Source organism: Puma concolor, chromosome B3, assembly GCF_028749965.1.
Source record: "Puma concolor isolate L17-30 chromosome B3, mPumCon1.1.hap2, whole genome shotgun sequence".
In the NCBI taxonomy this organism is placed as follows: domain Eukaryota; kingdom Metazoa; phylum Chordata; class Mammalia; order Carnivora; family Felidae; genus Puma; species Puma concolor.
The window spans coordinates 132,970,436-132,982,105 of record NC_141672.1 but is presented as its reverse complement, the minus strand read 5'-3'; the positions used below and the strand labels follow the sequence as shown (position 1 = coordinate 132,982,105).

Below are 11,670 nucleotides of genomic sequence, written 5' to 3'. Positions count from 1 at the left end.
CTGTCTTCCGAGCCTTCATTCATGTTCTTCTTATAGCTCTTCTTATCTATTGTTTTTGTGTTTTTTGTTTTTTTTTAAGTGGGCTTTGAGCCCAATGTGGGGCTTGAACTCATGACCCTGAGATCAAGACTTGAGCTGAGATCAAAAGTCAGATACTTCACCCACTGAGCCTTCCTTTAGGCAAAGCTAAGAACTCTGTTCTGGAGCTCCAAAAATATTGGAGCCATGCTTTGGTAAACTAATCATTAGCTAGTATGAATAATTTTAAAATAAAGGGGAAATAAATAAAAGCAAATTAGATTTTCCTTTTTTAAAAGCAGGAGGAAGAGTGTAGAACAATGCTTTAATAAACAGGCAGTCAAGAATGTTCTTGGACTCCAGCGTCTGGATTTGCCCTAGAGTAGCTCTGTGAATAGAAGCAATTCAGGCCATCTCCTGGAGACTCAATTTCCACACCAGTAAGTACACAATGTAGTTAGACCAGCTGAATTTCAGGTTCCCTTCCAGTCCTGACAGTCAATCAGTCTACAAGGAAAAAAAATTCTTATTTAAGAATCAATTAATTAAGATTCATTATGATATTATTTTCTCTTAAAGACATCCAGTCTTAGAGAGAACGATAGCATTTAAGTTTTTAAATACAAAACCAGAAAATGTTCATTACAGAAAAAAAGAAAATAATGTCAAACTCCCTCACTCCCCACCCCCAAATATTCCTAAAACCCTAGTATCCAGAAATAACCATTCTCAACATTATAGTGTTTATCTTTCAGAATATTTCCTGAGCTAAAACATAAGTGCACATCTAATGACATGTATAAATGAGATAACTGTGCTCATATCACATAGCTGAAGGATATAATCATTGGCTTACGTTTTCTAGAGACCAGGTTGGCCTTACATACCGAAAGTTTTAGAAATAGATGTGTTCTTTGATTTAACAATTACACTGCTAACAAATGTATATTAAAAGGTTATTCGTGATAGCATTGTTTAGCATCAGTTCTTAAAAATGGAAACAAACCAAATGTCCTAAAGTCAGGATTCTGTTAGATAAATTGTACGGTGCATCCACACCGTGGAGTACAATGCAGCCTTTAATAATGATACCCAGATGAACAGATCGAAGGATATGAAAAACAACATAGGACCATCTCCTCTGACAACCACAGGTAAGGGAGCTCACGGAAACGCTTTCTTAAAGCCCCAGGGAAGCTGCCAGGATGGCACAGCCCTGATCTGGGCTGCTGACAACAATTCCAGGCTCCCCATATGCTCTGCAGCTCCCAGAAATGGCAGACTAACATTTCCCTCCTGCTGGCACTTGTGGGCTTTGCCACAACTGTCACTGTTCCTGTCCTCATTCTCCGCTCTATCTCCCAAAGCCCTTGCCCGCTCTTAACCAAGGCCAGAGAGACTGGCTTCTTGAAGAGTGTCAAAAGACACTCTTGAAGCTAAAAAAAAAAAAAAGAAAGAAAGAAAGAAAAAGAAAAAGAAAAAGAAAGAAAGAAAAGAAAAACCTGCTGGGTGGTCCTCCTAGACTTCACAGTGACAGGAGCCTTTCTTCCTCTGGAGCTGGGCAGGGGATGAAGGCGGCCGCAGGGGCAGGAAGCAGAGGGGGCTGGAAGAGGCAGGGGAGTGTGTGGAGACACTCAGCAGAGAGAAAGAGGGTCCCAGAGGAAAACGAAATCAAGAGACCAGGCTCTGGGGCTACAGCAGGAAATGGGAAGCCGTGTTCTTTAAATAAGCATTCAGACCACGAAAGGAAGGAAGACATTGTTGTGCTTTCTTTCTTTGGTAATGTGGCCAATCAAGGAAGGAAGGAAATTTAAGGTATAGTCAGCCAGGTTCTGAGCTGTTTCCTGGTCCCTGGGAAGGAAAAGCTTTCCTTCTGTTTTCTACTCCCCTTCCCTTTCTTCTCTACCATCCCACTCGGATTCCCCTAACCCACGGGTACACTTTCCCATCTCTGTTGTCAGAGTCCAGCTAAACGTCCCGATGGTTGGGCTGGTGCTAACAAGGCAGGCCCTAGATGGGAGAAAAGTGGCTGGTCCGCCTGTGCAGGGTGGGGTGCGTGTGATGGTTCACCTCCTCCTCCTCTACTCTGCCACGTGTTGGTCCCCCAATGGGGTGACTGCAGACTAAGAGAGTCTGGAAGTCCCGTACAGTGACTTCCACATCCTCTCCTGGCCACCCCAGTCATTGGGGTTTGGCTATACCCAACTCCTACTGGGCACTGTCTAGCTTTCCTTTTTACCTTAATTTCCCTTAATTTCCTTTAGTTCCTAATGCCATTAATGCCAAGTATATTTATCAAACTTGGGCTGTCAACAACCCCCCTTTCGCTCTATGATTTGGAATAGTACCCAAGGATCAGTTAAACTAATCCAACTCCCTCTCTAAAACGAAGCATCCTTTTCCTCAACATCTCTACATTTTCCACCTCCCTCCTTTCCTGTTAGCGTGCCATGATGAACTATTAATTAATTTACATTTTTAATTAACAGACCCGGTAAATCTGAGATGCAACAATAAACAATTAAAAGTCTGCCCCAGCATCCACCTAGGCTGCCTGGTGGTGCCTGCTGCCTCAAAACTCTTGCATTTTTGTGTCCCCAACCACCATGAGGCCATTGGTAGATATAGCTTTTGCCAGCCTGATGCTATTGTGTTGTCCCCTGACTTCCAAGAATCCTGAATTTCTTAACGAGAAGGAATAAAACGTACAAGGAAAGTCCTAGGGTGACACAAAACTAATGGAGACTGTAGAGCACCACATTCCCCAATGGAAGAGGAATCCAATGAGTCAACAACACAGCTTCACAGTAAAGGGAATTCAATTGCCTAAGAACCTGCTATGTGCCAAATACTATGCTAGATGCTTCATGCCCAGCAGGAGCCATTATCTCTTCAGGTGCTGAAGACACAATCCCTGTCCTCAAAATAAACATGTGTAGACAAAGCAGGCACATGATAACTGGCTTATAGACACTTGTAAGCAACATCTTAACACAGGGAACTCCAAAGGCAGTCAGACTAGATAAGCATGCGTTTATGATACTAAAAATAATTTGTATTTATTTGGTGCTTAACAAAAGCCAGGCTCTTCATCATCTTCATCATCAGAGAGATGTTGAATGATGTAGGTATTAAATTAAATTACTTTTAAAGTCGGCGATCTATTGGTATATATAATGGCGACGAATTGACCTGAGTAAGAATTAAATCTTATTTTGTGAATATGTGAAGTGAAGTTTATTAAAACCCAACAATAATTAGTCATATTGGCTTAAAAGCTGCTAATTCTGGAACACAATTAATACTCAGTAATATTTTAATGGTAATTGATATTTAAACCACAACACGAATTATGACTAGTGTTCGTTGTGACAATTAGTCGTTTTTGAGCACTGTCCTAAGTACATCCTAGAAAGCAGCTCATTTATTACTCCTATTAACCTATGTGAGAGATTCTATTATGGATCTCATTTTACAGATGAGGAAACTGAGGCACTGAACAGTGAAGTGATCTGTGCCTGGTTTTAAATATGGTGGGGATAGAAGTGAGACTGAAACCAGGTTCTCCTTGGTTCTGAACCCACAGTGTCCTAACCCACGACCACACCAACTAGATTCAGCTACTAGTCTGTTGGCTTATTCTTTAAAGTGGGCTCCATGCCCAACGTGGGGTTTGAACTCATGACCCTGAGATCAAGAGTCACGTGCTCTACTGACTGAGGCAGCCAGGCACCCTAGATTCGGTTACTAGTTTTAATAATAAAGAAATTACAACTTAGGGGCACCCGGGTGGCTCAGATGGTTAAGCATCTGACTCTTGATTTTGGCTCAGGTCATGATCTCATCATGGTTCGTGGATTCGAGCCCTGCGTTGGGCTCCATGCTGACAGTGCAGGCCTGCTTGGGATTCTCTCTCTCTCCCTCTCTCTCTCTCCTTATCCCACTGGTTCCCTCTCTCTCGCTCTCACTTTCAGTCTCTCAAAATAAATAAATAAACTTAAAAAAAAAATAAAAAGAAATCACAATTTAAAGAAACCTCTAGGGTATGTTCCAGTATAATATAATAGGTAAAATCTAGTTGAAAACCAACCACATCAGGCCGCCTGGGTGACTCAGTTGGTTGAAGGTCTGACTTCAGCTCAGGTCATGATCTCACACTTTGTGGGTTTGAGCCCCCACATTGGACTCTCTGCTGTTAGCATGGAGCTCACTTTGGATCCTCTGTGTCCCCCTCACTGTCCCTCCCCCAACTTACACTCTCTGTCTTTCTTAAAGTAAATAAATAAACTTAAAAAGAAACAAGAAAACCAACCACATCCTTTTTTCTTTCTTTTTTCTTTCTTTCTTTCTTTTTTTTTTTTTTTTTGTATATTTCTGACAAGTTAACTGTTCCGTTTCCAGAGGGTTTCTCTATAGGAGTGGTCATCACTACTAAAATCCTTTTTATCTGAAAACTCCTAGCCTGGCTTTCAATCACCCAAGCTGACTTTTTAAAAGGGGGTGTTGCCTCTTGTACCAACCGTTCTTTCTTTGCAGTCCGACACCTGCAAAAGCCAAAATTGTTTTTCCCCTGCTGCTTCTTGCTTGTGGGATGCAGGCTCTGGGGCCTGACATGACTCACAATAGGCCATGGGGACCCTTGCAAGATCAGCTCATGGTGCTTCCTGAAGAAGCTCTTTGGACACCCAGGCCTGAGGGGCTCCTGGGGAGGCCTCCCGACTGCCTGATGAAGACATCCCAGACCAGAGGGAGCATTTAAACACCGCTGGCTGCTTTGCATCCCTCAGAATGGAAAACGCTCTGTTCTGCCGGGTACCTTGCAATGGAAGGACCAGAATATGACTCCTTCTCCAACTGCCAGCGACTTAATGCGTTGCTCTCTCTTATCAGGAGTTGAAAAACGCTTTGCATGATCAAAATATTTTAAGGTCTCCCCAATTTTTCTTCTGAAAATTGCCATTGATTCTGCCTAGGGTTAGTTTCTCCAGTATTTGATTACCTTCCCCTCTCTCCTGTGGGTTTTCACTGCGTGTTGATGGGTACTTTGAACTTGCTGAGTGTTACAAGTGGGGGCTGAGCTTGTATTATGCATTAGGTGAGGTAACTTCAAGGCCATGAAGCTAAAAGGATTCTAAGATGTGGCTGGAGGAATTTCTGTCAAATATCGTACTGAATTTTTTCCCACCAAATTCCTCACTGGAAAGATGAACGCGTTAGAGCACAAGGCTTATGATCTACATCTCCACTTAAATAATTTTATGCTTGGGGGCACGTGGGTGGCTCTGTCGGTAAAGCATCCATCTCGTGATTTCTGCTCTGGTCATGATCTCACAGGCCATGAGATCGAGCCCCGCGTCAGGCTCTGCGCTGACAGCACAGAGCCTGCTTGGGATTCTCTCTCTCCCTCTCTCTTTCTGTCCCTCCCCTGCTCGCTCTCTCTCTCTCTCTCTCTCTCTCATTTTCTCTCAAAATAAATGAATAAATATTTAAATGATAATAAGAATAATGTCATGCTTGAATCGATTTTTAAAACCCATAAATCTGCATCCTATTGTAAGATTCTGATGAGCACTGATGTCTTGACTACAGCTGCTGAAGGTTCAAGAGAAGCTTCCCTAGGAAAACCGGATTGGGTTTGTAAATGAAAAAAGAAAAAAAAAATACAAGCGCTCGTTCTTAAACTCTAGCTACACTGAAGACGAATGTGTGATTTACCAAAATGGTCCGGATTCAAGAAGAGGCTCCCTGTAGCTGACCCCACTCATGTGTAAAGCAAAAACCCACAGCAAGTTAGCCTTGAGTCAAAATAAAACTTTGCTCCATCAAACAATGAGAAAAGATCTTGGAAACAAAAGTCCTTTCAGTCTTGTATCATCAAATGGATAGCAACAATTCTCGCCCTCACCAATATCGATACTTCCTCCAAGTTCAACACCAACAATTACATTTCCTGGACATTTGTGCGGCTCTCACAAGACACAAGTCACCTTCCACATTCCCACATTTCAACTCATCCTAGCAATCTTGTTCAGAAATTTTCAATGCATTTCCACTGAGACTCCCATCTCCAGATAACTGTTACTTCGCACAGGCTGGGTTAGAAAGTGTTTTTATCCTCCCATGGCAGAACCACCAAGTTTTCTAAACAGCCCTCATGATTTTCTACTTGAAATCCATTGTTTGTGTATACTTCTTGCTACCTGAACCACAAGCTTCATGGAAGAGGAACCATCTCTTCTTCAAAGATTGCATCCTATCACCTACGGCGCTTTGCACACGATAGTTACGCAATAGATATACATTGAAGGACCCAGAAATTCCCCTTCTAGGAATGCATCCTACAGATGTGTTGGCAGAAATGCAAAAACAGATATTCCTTGTAGCATTGCCTTCCACGATGAAAATTGGGATCTACATAAAATGCCCATCAACAGAGGAACGGTAAGATAACCTCCCATAGCATACAAGCTGTGGATTGCTACATAGATAAAAATATACATAACATGTACACATGCACTGATCACAGGAGCAAATTAACTATGATATGATAAAGTGTGCATGGCATTATTATGTGAGAAAAGTTAAAAAGGAAAGTTGCAGAAAACATGTATAGTATGTTCCCATTTTTAATACGTGCATATATATATTATGTACTATAACATTTTTATGCATCAAAAACATGTCTGAAAGGATATACAGAGTGCTCTCATAAGGAACATTTCTGGGAAGTGGATGTGGTGGAGGAAAGGAGAATTTTGCTCCTTTATGTGAATTTTGAGGCTGCTGGTGCTCTGCGCACTGAGTATGTATATCTTTACAATAAAAGCTTGAGGAAAATAAGTATTATCTAAATGAATGAGTGAATGAATGAAAATTGAATGAATAACATCCACATAATCAAGTAGCTAATTCTGAACACCTATGGTGGTTATGAGGACAAGCTGATGAAATCAGTCCTCTGCTAGGGATGGAAACATTATAGGATCAGACAGGTATTTACCAAAAGGCAACATAACACCATGCAAATTATCCCACCCTAGGAGTCTGTAAATTCCTGGATCATCTGCTTACCTACCGAGCTGTGGGACTATATAGCTTCCCTAGATCTTAGTTTTCTGATTTACGAAATAAGGTTGAACTGATTTACAAAATAAGGCTTATAAAAACGAGTTCCAAAATTCCTTTGAATTCTAAATTTCTTACCCCTTTCTTGAAGGGAGAGAGAGAAATGATGGGGGTCATCAAATGGCCAAAGGATTAAAGATGGGAGGTGCACTGCTAGAAGAAGACAGGCAGTTAACAGAAACTGACATTGAAAAAAAGAAGTACTTAGGAGGTTAACATTCATTTTATACTTTACTTCATGATATAAATTTATGCTTTCATCTGCATTCAACCCTACATAACATCCTATAAGACAAGGGAACACTGTTTACAGCATGACATTTCAAATATCCAGATGATGGTCCATTTGGAATAGATTACAACTCTGCTTTCTGTCATCAAGCATTCTTGGACCCATATTGCATCCATATGTAGCCAAGAACCATTTGTTGGTCCAGTTTTCTTTCATTTGGGGGAAAAGGGGGAAAATGGAGAAAAAGTTTAACCCAGAAGTCTTTCTTAATATGCTCTTTCTTCTAACTTTTCTAGATTAGAAACTTTTCTACATAATGGTTGATGAGCAAATAACGTCCATTAATAACGTGATAGCGGAAGGGAACCTGAATCTCATCAACATGAAAGGTAACCTCCTGCCTCAGAACCCATATTGATCCATGAATTTTACGCCAAATATGTTGCAAATATCAGACCAAGAGGGTTACTCAGATATAATCTAATGAGAAGAGCTTCTTTTCTATTTTCCAATTCCTTGGTTTAAAAAAAAAAAAAGCTAACTTCTTTTTATCATGACATCTTATTAAATGCAAAAGGAGCCAATGGTTTGCATTGTCCCCAGTGATATTATATACAGTTCTTTTTATGTTTTCTGACAGAGGATCTTAATTAGACCTTAGAAAGGACAAGTTCATTTTTTTAGCCAACTTTGAAAGACGATCTTACCCACCTAATTCTAGTTGAAAATCAATACATACCATTCTGCCTTTAGCAGTTCCCAGAATGATATCCACACTGTCTTACCTCCCAGAGACCTGCATCTAGTTTTCGTTACCCAGATATTTCTTTGTTCCTTTAAGAGCTACAAAGAAACATCCAGTCTGACTGCATTGAGAACAATGGAAAATAAAAAGTTTCAGAGTCGGAAGAAAGGTGGAAAGCATTGCCCTCCTTGAAGTGGGAAGCCTGAGAATTTCAGCCTCGGTTGCCAGAGAAGGTGATGAAATCAGGGCTGGAAAAATAAAATGGCCATGTGAGTTCTCTGATCGGCACTTGCCTCCCACAGACTCTGTCTCCTTCTGCCTGTCTGCTATTCCTTCCAAGTGCTTTCCTACCTCCTGACAGTTGACCAGGCACCCTGTCTTCCCGACTGCAGGAAGGACCTCAAACCAGACCAGTCTTCCTCATTTGGGCAGTGTCCAGCAATGGGATCTGTTCTCCCAATCCTGTCCACACATGCCTAGCCTGTGTAGACCCTACTAATCTGTAGCTACTAAAACAGTTAAATGGTTAAAGTAAGAGCTACAGTGTAAATATTGTTACAGTGGCTTCTGAAAATAAAGTCTTAGATCCAAGACAACCCTTCCCAGGTCCTGTCTGACAATCCTACATTTGTTCCCTCTAAACCCAGGTGCAACCTTACAAATCTAAATACAGGATTCCAAGTAACCACTTCTTTCGGATGGAAACTATTGGCCATCATTGCTTGACCCTCTAAAAGCAAACACTACAATTGCTTAGATAAGCATGGATAGCTGTCAAAGAAGGTGGGTGAGATTAGTACCTTGTCATAGGTAAGGCGGACCTTTCAATAAATCCATATGATGACACCACCCCAGTTACCTATGAAACTGGCCCTACTTTAAATACACCCCGGGGTGCCTGGGTGGCTCAGTCGGTTAAGCGGCTGACTTCTGCTCCAGACGTGATCTCAGGGTTATGAGTTCGAATCCCACATCGGGCTCTGTGCTGACAGCTCAGAGCCTGGAGCCTGTTTCAGGTTCTGTGTGTGTGTCTCTCTCTCTGTCCCTACCCTGCTCTCTCACTCTCTGTCTCTTAAAAAAATGAATGAATATAAAAAACATTTTTTGAATATAGCCCTTCTGATTCAGTACTGTAAGGACAGGAGTACCTCTAGTCCATCTATAGTATTCTCTGTGACAATAAAGCCAACTTCTTCCATCCTTGACTGCTTAATGATTTGAGTCTTAAGCCTTCAAGTCAACAAATTCTTTGCCAAACATTTAAATTTGGTGAAAAAAAAAAAAAAACATAAGTCACCGCTGTTCTTGTCTAATGCATTTCTATTTCACCCAGTTCTGAACTTGCAAGCACTTACCCAAGGGTATGGCAAAAGCATGCAATGGTCACTCGTAATGCAAAACAGCCCACACCTAAAAAAGTCAGCAAATTTTATTAGTCAGCTTGAATTTGGGGAAGCCTTTCTGACATTGTATAATCCCATTTGATCTCCAGATTATTGTACTGAATTAATACATTTGTTACACATGTATTAAGGACCCACCATATACAAAGTAGCCATCTGAATCAATGACATATGTGATACCTTCATTGTCTGACTTTGAAAACACAAGACAATTGCTTGGCATTAATATGGAAGCATCATTTCTCTTCGGTGGCTTAGATTTGTGACTTTTCTCCCTGTCACCCCACCCCCACCTACACATGCCCGTTAACACAGGAATCAAATTACCCTTGTTTTATTCATATCAGGGTATTTCACCACAGATGTCTTCTGAAAACCTGTTAGATAACCAGAATCCCTCATTCATATTCACACAGTGTCTCAGTCCTTTCTGCAGGATTTCAACACATTTTTCCAAATTGTTTGGCGTTCTTCTCATGTAAAGGTTCTGAAGTTAGCTCTAGCTTTCTCTCAGATGAAAACTGTCTACAAGACTTAGTAACTCGTATTAATAATGAAGTTTGACCCATCCAAGTTTGATCACTTACACAATTTGCACAGTAGAAAATACCAGTTTGCCACTAAATCAAACTTAATTTTTCTGTAAGCTGATTTCATCCTAGAGGGACAAGGTAATGAGACTTGGCAAGTAGGTAGGGAACGTTAGAATCCCACAGAAGAGCAAAAAGCAGCGATCTCTACTCCTGACGTTACTTACTTTTCCCTACCTGGAAATCTTAATAATAATAATCTCAGACTCAGTGTTTATTTCATTCCCCATGAGCTGGACCCTCATCTCTCCAAACAATCCTGGACCATTCGGATTTAGTGACTGGCTTGAGATTCAAAAATTTCTGTACAAGGAGGAATTGGGTTTTGTTTTTTTTTTTGTTTTGTTTTTTTTTTTTTTTTTTTTGTAGTAGTGATAGCATAATGCTACACATAGAGTGAATAATTTTTTTTAACGCACATGTTTTTCCAAAAGGCCAAATTTTTGTGGAAATAAACAGAGACCACCCACATGAGAACAAGCAGAGGCTCTCTCTTTTGAGTTCAAGGGAGTCAGCGACAATCACGGGCGCTTGGCAGAGATTCAAAGGCAGACAGAACAGAACACGTGTGCCGCGGTGGGGAAAGGGAAGGTTTCAGGTGTGGCCTCATTGGAGGCACTGGTGATGGGGACGCTGGACACAGGCTAGCTAGAAGGGGGACATCCTATATCATTGGTTAGGGAAGCGTATCTGGCTTTCTCCGCTTGGCCCTCAACTGGAAGCAGGGACAAAAATTAGGGAAGGTGTCAGTTACTGATCAAGTCCTGACTATTCACAGTCCGTTGGTACAGCGGTTGACTTAGTTGCCCGGATTTGTTGCTGCACGTTGCGGGTCAGAGGTCTATTTTATTCATGGTCTGGCCATTGCCGATTTATACGCTCAGTCTCTCGACTGACACACACTGAAGAGTCTTGCTTAAATCCAGCAGCATTAAAATGGCCATGCTGTTTTAACAACTGGTACTTCCCATCCAATTAGCTAGTTGAGCATTTCTTTTCTGTGATGACAAAGTAGAAGTCATTCAATGTACATTATTTTGAAGAAAGTAAAACACACACACACACACACACACACACACACACACACACACACAAATAAGCACCAAATATTCCACCATGTTTAAAAGATAACTGTGTTAACATTTTGGGGTGTACATTTCCACTGTTCATTCTTTGTTTTTAGTGTTTACTTATTCTTGAGAGAGAGAGAGAGAGAGAGAGAGAGAGAGAAAGACAGAGCACAAGTGGGGGAGGGGCAGAGAGAGAGAGGGAGACACAGAATCAGAAACAGGCTCCAGGCTCCGAGCTGTCAGCACAGAGCACAATGCGGGGCTCAAACTCACGAACAGTGAGATCATGACCTGAGCCGAAGTTGTAGGCTCAACCAACTGAGCCACCCAGGCACCCCTCCACTGTTCATTCTTTATACAAAATGTACAAAAAAACAAAACAAAACAAAAACCAGAATTGAACTGGCCATAGTAATTTGCAAACTCTTACAAACTAACAAAAAATCCAACAATCATGAGCATTCCTCTGCTTTGTCATTTAGCAATC

General features: G+C 41.3%; 1 protein-coding gene across 2 annotated transcripts in view; it reads right to left on the bottom strand.

The window, feature by feature from the left end:
* Positions 1 to 277: 277 nt before the first annotated feature.
* Positions 278 to 11,670, bottom strand: part of LOC147580388 (uncharacterized) — a 44,944-nt gene continuing 33,551 nt past the window's right edge. For both annotated transcript variants that reach the window (XR_015252847.1, XM_086711452.1), the window contains 2 exons: positions 9,476 to 9,530; positions 278 to 525 (listed from right to left, as the gene is read on the bottom strand). Coding sequence is in view for 1 of the 2 variants with exons in the window: in XM_086711452.1 (XP_086567578.1) it covers positions 492 to 525; positions 9,476 to 9,530 (89 nt within the window). In the remaining variant the exon portion in view is untranslated. The remainder of the gene's footprint in view (positions 526 to 9,475; positions 9,531 to 11,670) is intronic.